Source organism: Pistacia vera, unplaced genomic scaffold (assembly GCF_008641045.1).
Source record: "Pistacia vera cultivar Batoury unplaced genomic scaffold, PisVer_v2 Contig866, whole genome shotgun sequence".
Lineage (NCBI taxonomy): Eukaryota > Viridiplantae > Streptophyta > Magnoliopsida > Sapindales > Anacardiaceae > Pistacia > Pistacia vera.
In genome coordinates, this window is record NW_022196741.1 from 41,579 (window position 1) to 51,039 (window position 9,461).

The 9,461-nt window shown below is 33.4% G+C and overlaps 1 protein-coding gene, 1 long non-coding RNA gene and 1 other non-coding gene across 3 annotated transcripts; 1 reads left to right on the forward strand and 2 right to left on the reverse strand.

Moving 5' to 3' along the window:
* Positions 1–4,732: 4,732 nt before the first annotated feature.
* Positions 4,733–4,803, reverse strand: TRNAG-GCC. The gene has a single exon. It is a non-coding gene; the product is annotated as a tRNA-Gly (tRNA).
* A 333-nt stretch (positions 4,804–5,136) lies between these two features.
* Positions 5,137–5,664, forward strand: LOC116118932. The gene is made up of 3 exons (XR_004126246.1): positions 5,137–5,331; positions 5,430–5,491; positions 5,599–5,664. It is a non-coding gene; the product is annotated as an uncharacterized LOC116118932 (long non-coding RNA).
* A 1,371-nt stretch (positions 5,665–7,035) lies between these two features.
* LOC116118970 (probable leucine-rich repeat receptor-like protein kinase At1g35710) lies at positions 7,036–9,000 on the reverse strand. Its single transcript, XM_031404930.1, has one exon. The coding sequence runs from the start codon at positions 8,944–8,946 to the stop codon at positions 7,039–7,041; it is 1,908 nt and encodes a 635-aa protein (XP_031260790.1). The 5' UTR covers positions 8,947–9,000; the 3' UTR covers positions 7,036–7,038.
* Positions 9,001–9,461: the final 461 nt, after the last annotated feature.

The following is a 9,461-nucleotide window of genomic DNA, read 5'->3' on the forward strand; positions in this document are numbered from 1 at the left end:
TTGTAGTATATTATCCTAGATATAAAACCATGAAATAAATAATAGAAAATATATACATCTAAAATCCAAAAGGAAAAAACACAAGGAATAGTTAATCGCAGGCGAAAGATCCTAGGCCAGTAAGGCCACCATGGCTGTCCTTGCCCAGACTCGGTTTAGTTTAATTGTTAAATGTAATTGCATCAGATTGTACCTAATATTGGACAGGTCGGCAGCTGCATCTAGAACCAGATACATATAGAACATTGCATTTGACAAATTCTTAGTTAACTGATGATAACAAAAAAAATCAAGAGGATGACATAAGAGAGAATGATAGAAATTATCAACCTAGGGGGTTGAAAAACAGGAACATCTGTTGAGCCATTTCTCCTGGAAATTAAATAAATATAGCGACCACTCAACCAATTAGTTAGTTTAAATATGTTTGTTTTCCATCAGTGAAGAGTGGTTTCTTCCATGGTACAAAGGACCGTCCTCAAGGTTGATCTTTCATGTCAAAAATGCAAGAAGCAGCTCCTCAAAGCAGTTTCTGCACTCCAAGGTAAACTCGGTTTCATCTTTTTCGTTTTCTGGTTTCATCATCTTAAACAATTCTCAAATTTCAAAATCAATCTAATCTGTTGATTTTAATTTTTATAATAAACGAGATAAAAGGTAGGTCAATTAATAACCAAAGGTGGGAATTGTTTTGATCATCTTGAACTCATTCCAAAATCAGGTGTAGATAAAATTGAAGCCGATGCAGCTAAGGGGACACTCACTGTAACAGGTAATGCAGATCCATATGAAATTATAATCCGTACAAGAAAAACCGGAAAATTTGTAGAGGTTGTGAGTATTGGGCCTCCTCCACCTCCACCTAAACAAGATCGGCAAAAGAAGCCCGAATAAAAGGCCCCCATCCATCTCCACAACCCCTACAGCGGCCCTTTATGTGACCGAATGACTGTTGTTCATGTAGGTCGCTATCAGGATCCCACCACCGGATGTTCTATTTTGTGACTTCTATGTTATTACCCTTTATTAGCCTGTAAATTGTTTCCTATTATATTGGTTATGCCAATTTTATTGTTTTTGGGACTGTGATGAACTAAAAATTGTGTAATACCATGTTCCAAATTTGAAATGATAATTATGCATGAAAATGTTTAATTTATACTGCACTTGAGAGTGTTTGATTGACTCAACAAATACTACATAGCTATAATCAAATAGTTATATTTCCATATGACATAAACTTCAGTATCTTTTCTACATCATATCGGCTGCTCTAAGCATATGATATATGATTAGGCTTTTAAACTTCCTAAGGTCACTTTTTTTACTATATGTTTAAATTCAAACAATTTGTTACTTGGGGTCTCTTCTAGTGCAATTTGTGAGTGTGAACAAGCAAATATGAACAAGTATGAAGTAAATTGCACAAAGTAAAGAGAGAAGGGAAGAAAGATGCAACCATAAGCGAATGTATAATGGTTTGGCCCCAATCCGGCCTACATCCACTCCTCGAAGCTTTCTCCCTTTGAGTATTTCACTATCTCCTTTGGTTGATCACCCAACCAAGCAAATCTAATACAAACAACTTTCCTTCAAGTGCTATTGAACTTTTACACACAATTGCTTCATAAGATGCAATTGAAATCTCACACATACACACTAAGACATACTTTCTCTCACTAGAATTGCTTAGAAATCCGAGAGTCACTACAAGAAAATGTGCTTTTTGCATCTAGGTGTATAGTCATTGAAAGTTCTGATTTAGTTGCCGATTACATTTTGCATCTATTATAAAGTAGTCGCACGTTTATCGCAGAAACATTGTCGTGGAAAGATATGGCAACTAATTTCAAATAGTTATTGAACATTGCTTTTAGCAACTAAAAATTTAGTTATTATTTATAATTAAAATAGTTGCAAGTTATCCTGGACAATTAGATGCAAATGAACGCAATTAGCAACTAAAATAATTAGACGCAAATGAACGCAATTAGCAACTAGAATAGTTAGATACAAATGAACACATGTATGTGTTTGCTGGTTTTTGGTTTTAACATTAATCCTTTTGTTATCAAATTTCTTGTTTTTATATCTACTACATAAAAAAAAATGATACAATATCACAATTATTTGAATAATATCATAATACCAAATTATGTAACAATTGTTAGGAAAATATATGTTTTCATTGCTAAACAACTATATTTACGTATGATAAAACAGTGAAAATTTCTCTCAAATAGTAAGATGAACAAGTGTATAGCCCAAAATAACCCAATCTACAAGATTACAAATGAAATGCACGTAGCAAGGGTATGTGTTAGAATATGAAATTTGCAAGTGAAAGCTCAAAAAACTTTGATTGAATGTTTTTGTTTTGGTTAATATGAAAATTTTGGAGTGTGCAAAAAATGTTTCAGAAAGGGTTTAGTTGGATTTATATAGAGGAGTACAAAATAAAGTCATTATGTCTAAAAACAGACTTTGAAAATCACAGGAACCAGTTGATCGTTTCCAATTCAATTGACCAAGTCTGATATGACGCGGTTAGCACCTGTATGGTGCACACGTGGCACTAGCCGTTAGAAACAGCTAAGCCACATCCGGTCGACCATACCAACTGGGCAAAATGGGGTTTGCTTGAATTCAAATCCAAAAGACAATATGGTCGATCAGATAGGGGTAAAAAAGTGTAAGTTTTCAAACCGTGGCAAATATCATTTACCTCTAAAACTTTAAAATATGATATTTAAGCCCCTTAATGAAACCCAAAAACCTGATGCATAATCCGTTTGACCAACTTGGGTTCAACTACAAAATATGAAAATTTGGCATATTTTAATTAACCCCTGAGTTTGAAAAGTAAAATTTTGACTCAAATCCAAAAACAAGTTTTTGAGAGCTTTCAGATGCACATGACTTTTCTAACCCAGACTCATGTTTAATACAATTGAAGATGATAACAAACAAACTATCTAGACTTAGCTTTCTTGAATTCTTCCAAATTCTTAATCCTAGCTCTGTCTTTTACCTCTCTAATATTTATTTGAATGCTTTGGGAAGTTCCTTGTCATATAAATCTAAACTTGAGCACAAGTCATTAGTAATAATGCTTAGAGACATATTAGTTTGTTATCATTAAATTAAGAGCATGATGACTCATTGAGTTTATATAACTTACGACGTGTTAGCATTAATTATAAGGAAATAATTTTTTTTATTTGTTTAATCAACCTATAATTAATGTGATACGAACGTATCATCAACCATGTTATTTGGGACAAAAAGATGTTGCAAAAAAAAATATAAATATTAATAATAATTAAGAAACCTTCAAATAGTTTTAAAATCGTTAGAATGCTTGAGACTTGCAATTTTTTAGGAGGAATGAAATGGCTCATGAAATGGACCAAGTAGGCATAAGTTTAATATTTTGGGCATGGAGTCCCAAGGTTTGAGCCTTGCTGCTCCATTTGTCATAACGTCAAAGAGTATCATATCCCTTGTGAATATTAATTTGAACAATAATACTATATTTACAAAGAAATTTTACAAATTTGCATACAAAGTGAGGTGACAAAAAATGAATAGAAAAGTGAAATAAAAAATCAAACTCATTAAATTCACTCTTCCATTCATTTTTTACCACATCACTTTGTATGAAGACCTTTGTAAAATTTCTTTGTAAATGTAGCATTACTTTAATTTGAATCTGGGTTAGAGGTTTTAGAAATTCATTTCTTTGTCCATCCGTAGCGGAAGATTTACCGAAACCAGACTTTTTATTTATAATCGAACTCATTTTTCATTTTATATTATTATTAGGCAATCAATAAATAAACGAGATCTAATCTAAATAACACTCACCAAAATTTGAATGCTAAAACACAAAACCATACTGCCCATAGCCCATATTTCACTATTCACACAACCACACAGGCAGTTAAGTTATAATAATATTATATTTACAACAAAATCTTTCAAAGATTTTCATATAAAGTGGATGACAAAAAAATAAAATAAAAAATCAAATTCATTAAATTCATTCTTCCATTTATTTTTTTACTATATGATTTTGTATGAAGGTCTTTGTAAAATTTATTTATAAATATAATATTATTGGTTAAGTTTTCACTTCACTTCACATCACAACACACAGGCCCTTAATTAGCAAACAATAATCTGGAGACTATATATGTATCAGATATCATCAAAAACCAGAACAGATATTAATCTAAAATATAATAAAAAAGCTGATCTTCAAAAATCAGAAAAATAAATAAATCCAAAACAGATAATCGAAAATCAGTATGCTCAGCAGTCAGTACATTACATATAAACTATATTTAAAAGGATAAAATAATGAAACTAAAAGTCAACACTTTAACTGAAATAATATTAAAGAATGAAAATAATTTGTTAATTAAAGAGTAAGGGCAATATCACTAGCACTTTCTATATACATCATTGAATTTCACCATTTTAGTGTCTTTTGAAATGAGAGGAAGAATGCCTTTTTATATTACTTAAGATAAGACAAAATATTGAATTTTACCATTTTTTTCCACCTTTTCACTTTCCAATTCTTAAAGCCTCTTCCNCCCACTCTGAAAAGAAAACTGTGATTATGGTAATTAGGACTGGATGAAAGCCCTTAACAAGAGCTTACTTTCAAAAAAGTTGGATGAAAGCCCTAACAAAAAGCCCAGTTTCCAAAAAAGTTGAAAAACGCTGCACCAGCCGGGAATCGAACCCGGGTCTGTACCGTGGCAGGGTACTATTCTACCACTAGACCACTAGTGCTTACTTGTTGTTAAGAGAAACTTTAATTAATTTATAAATTATTAAACACTTTTAATTATTTCTGTGGCCGAACGCTGCACCCACCCATAGTTTTCTATAAAGATAAGTTGGTAAGCAACAGGTTTGAAAATGACAATTACCCACTTTCGTCTAAATCTGTTAGTAAAATTTGTTTCAATAAGGATAATATAGTAATTTTATATCTATTAATTTTAAATTAATCATAAATCCCTAATTTTTTTTATCTTTTTTTTTATTTCATTTATCTCTTCTCTCCCTTATCTTCTTCTTCATCTCACCCTTCTCTTTCTTTTTTTTGCTCCGTCTTTTCCCTCCTCCCCTTCTCTTTTTTCTATTTCCTCTGTGTCTTTAATTTGCTTACTCTGTACTTGTGTGAACAGGGTCAGGTGCAGAGAAGAAGGATTCAGCTGCAAAAACCTCTAAACTTTTGGACGGATCATCTGAATTTGTTCTCACCTATGAAGATAAAGAGGGAGATTGGATGCTTGTTGGAGATGTCCCTTGGGGGTATGCATATATTATTCAAGAAATTGTCCATCTATTATGTTGATAATTTGTTTCGGTTCTTTCGAATGCTAATGTTGTGTGTTCCTTATTGTGATCAGGATGTTTCTCTGCTCAGTAAAAAGGCTTCGTATCATGAGAACCTCTGAGGCTAATGGACTTGGTATGCAAATGTGCCTCAAACATTCTTGTATTTCACTACTCAGTTTTTTTTGTTTTTTTTTCTTTTCTCCCTTCGCCATCTAAGTCGAGTAAATCATTTAATTTCAGGTCCAATATTCCAAGAAAGGAATGAGAAACAAAAAGCTAAGAAAAGACAAAGAAGGGGAGGAGAGAAAAGACAGAGAAGAAAAGGAAAAAAGAGAAGGGGAGGAGGGAAAAGACGGAGAAGAAAGGAAAGAAAGAGAAGCGAAAAGAGGGAAAAGAAAAGTAAAACAAGAGAAGGAGAGGAGGGAAAAGACGGAGAAAAAAAAAGAAAGAGAAGGGAGAGATGAAGAAGAAGATAAGGGAGAGAAGAGAAAAATGAAATAAAAAAAATTAGGGATTTATGATTAATTTAAAATTAATAGATATAAAATTACTATATTATCCTTACTTAAACAGATTTTACTAACAGATTTGGACAGAAAATAGATAATTGTCATTTTCAAACCTTTGGAGTACCAAATTTGGGTGGGTGGATGTGCCTATTGCTATTCGTAGTAAATCAATAGTTTACAAATTGCTTAATTGGCATTACAAATAACTAATTCTAACTTCTCATTCAAGTCCATTGGATTACAGTGAAACAAGGCCTGAAATTTATGTAAAACTTAATTTCATAATTTAAGTATTTTATATTTGCATCAAATACGGTAGAATTTGTGTTATGAATTGAAATATTCAATAATAATGATTTGTATTGGTTGAAATATTATTTATGACAGAAAAATGCTTGAAAATAAGAATATCTTCATGTGGATTTGGTTTGATGCTCGTAGAGTTGTGTTGATAATTGTTGAAATTTTCTAGAATTTCATAGAATATAAAACCAAAGTTTTCCTTCCAATTCAACAACTTTTGGGGTCTTAAACATGTAATCTATCATAGAAATAAGCATCCCTCTGATTCGGATGCAACTGTAGTTATCCTCACATAAGCATATTCCAAGGTGCTTTTGTCAGATTTTTTTAAGTGTTATAGCCGTTAGAAAGGCGACTCTCTTAAATTCTTAGTATGAGAAACAAGCAGAAAATACAAATTAACCGAAATTCATTGATATAAAAATTCAGAACCCATCTCTATAAACAGTAGGATTGTAAGTATGAACAGAAAACAATGGCATGTGGTAGGTGGAAATGAGGAGAAAAAAGAACTAATCCCATAACCATAATGGCTGTTCATGTATGAAATGGGGGCTTTTTCGAGGCTTAATCCAAGTTCTATATAATTTGTGTGATCTTATGTTACAAGCTACCTCACATGTTGCTGCAAGTCAATAGGTGCTTGCTTACGCTCCAGTATTGGAACTGAGGTGCGGCGAGTACAAATTTTCAACCATAACTCTTCGCAATTATTGAGTATTTTCTAACGTAAATGAGGAACTTGAGACTTTCATGAAAGTTGAGAAAAATCGAACAATTGAAACATTAAAATATTTATGAAAACCATAAAGTTTCTTTTAATTTTCAAGATCGAAAACCATAAAGGTTTGAACAAACAATGGACATGCTATTTACAAGGGGGAAGCGGAGATCCACAGAGACCGGGATTATTTTTGAATGCAGATACAGGAATATTAGCTTTATGAGGAGGAATCCTGCCACTCAGTCTATTGCTAGACACGTCAAAATTTTGAAGTTTTTTCAGATTCATCACATTCTCCGGGATAGTTCCACTTAGCTTGTTCTTTGAAAGCAAAATAGTTGTCAATTCCTTAGCATCACCAAGCTCAATTGGTATCTTCCCGGAAAGACTATTGCCTTCTAGCTCCAATACTTGCAATGAACTCAGTTTTCCAAATGACTTTGGTATTGGTCCCCCAAGTGGGTTGTGGGATAAAACCAAAGATTTGATATCAGTCATTGTAGGGATCTCACCAACATTATCATCAATTGGACCAATGAACATATTGTTAGAAAGATCAATGGAATTAAAATGGCCTAGTGGGTCCTGGGTTTTTTTTGAGAAAATTGTCTTCATGTGACCAGTAAACTTGTTGGAATGAAGATCGAGGTCCATTAGAAGTGAAAGGTTTTTGAATTCAATGGGGATTGATGAGTAAAAGCCATTGTTTGAAATATTCAAAAATGAAAGGTTGGTCATGTTCCCAATCCAATGAGGCAATTTACCTACCAAACCATTGCTTGATAAGTCCAGCATGGATATGGATGATGAAGATAACCAACTTGGAAGCTTCCCTTCAATCCCAGTCTTTGCCAACATTAGCCGAAATAATTTCATTTTTGGAAACCACTTTGGTATGCTAACAATTCCTAGAGGATTGAATGACAAATCCAAATACTGTAACCTTTGCACTTTAGCTAGCTGAGGAGGAATTGGCCCGGAGAGTTGGTTTCTTGACAAATCCAATGTTTGAAGGTTTTGTAAATTGCCAAAACTTGAAGGAATCTTGCCTGAGAAATGGTTGTTTGAAAAGAATATATCAGTGAGTGTAGCTAGACGGCCAATGGTTGCTGGTAACTCTCCAGTGAGCCTATTGTTCTCAAGAATTAGTCTTTGGATATTCGAGAGCATGCCGATTGATGCCGGTAAACTTCCCGTTAGCTTGTTTTCTGATAACCGGCAGAACTGAAGTGAAATAAGCCCAGAAATTGAAGAAGGAATGCTTCCGGAAATCTGGTTTTGATTCAAATATAAAAGTACTAATGAAGAAAGTTTACCAATGGAATGTGGAATGCTTCCTGTTAATTTATTCGCAGACAAATCAAGATAATTCAGGTTACTGAGTTCACCAATTCCAGCTGGAATACTTCCAGAGAATTTGTTCCCATGAACATCAAGTTTAGTCAACATTTCCAGCTTGCCAATAGTATTTGGAATGGAGGCAGATAATTGATTCCCAGATAGACCCAACTCAGAGAGTGATGTCAGAGTTCCAATAAGAGAAGCAGGAACACCGCCGGATAAATAATTATCATCAAGATAGAGCTTCTCCAGTCGAAGAAGGTACTTGAAGGTCATTGGTATTGAACCTTTAAGTTTGTTGGAATTAAGAAAGAGATGCGTAAGATGAGATAACTTGCCAAATTCTGGTGGTATTAGACCCTTCAACTCCTTGAGATCGCTCAAGTCTAGCAATTGAAGATTGGATAAATTTCCCAGAAAAGGAGATAGAGTTCCCGTCATGTAAGTGTCCACAATGAAGTCGCTCTCAGAAAGAAGGCCTGGACGCGAGACATTAACGACTCTTTTTGAGGAATCACAGGATACACCTTCCCAATCAGTGCAACAATCGGAGGAAATATTCCATGACAGCAATAGATTAGACGGATCAGAAATGATTTGATGTTTGAAATGGAGTAATGCTTCTTTGTCAACTGCATTACAGGCTTCAGATGAAAGTAACAAGAAGAAGGGCGAGAAGAAAAGGATAACGACTGTTAAAGATAAATCCATTGATGTTTTGAGAGTTGAAACCAAAAAAATGGGTGTTGAAGAAAGATAAGTTTGTCTGTAAGTGAGGTTTCTGTTTATTAGTGGAGTAGGAGCGCCAGAGGGCTAACACATGTAATGTAAATAAGTAGACGTTACGATCAAAGGGCAAACGTTGATGATAGCAATGTAATGTGCAATTCCACCTGTTCAAGGGCAAGGCAACTGAGGCAATTGCCTTCGGCCTCCCCTTAAGGCTTTTAAAATATATATTTAGTAATTTTTAAATTTAATTTAATCTTCTTCATGAATTAAGGCAAATAAGTCCATATTGTATCATTGAAATTAAATTAAATTAATATTATTCATTAAAACGGTCACCTTGAATTTAATATAATATGTTAGACATGTTTGTGGCCATTAAGCAACCTCATGTAACGTGGGAACCATCGACCAACTTGTTCATTCATTATGTATGGAATTTTACTAATACTTCAATTTATATTTTAAGATATTATTATGTAATATTTGTTGTAAAA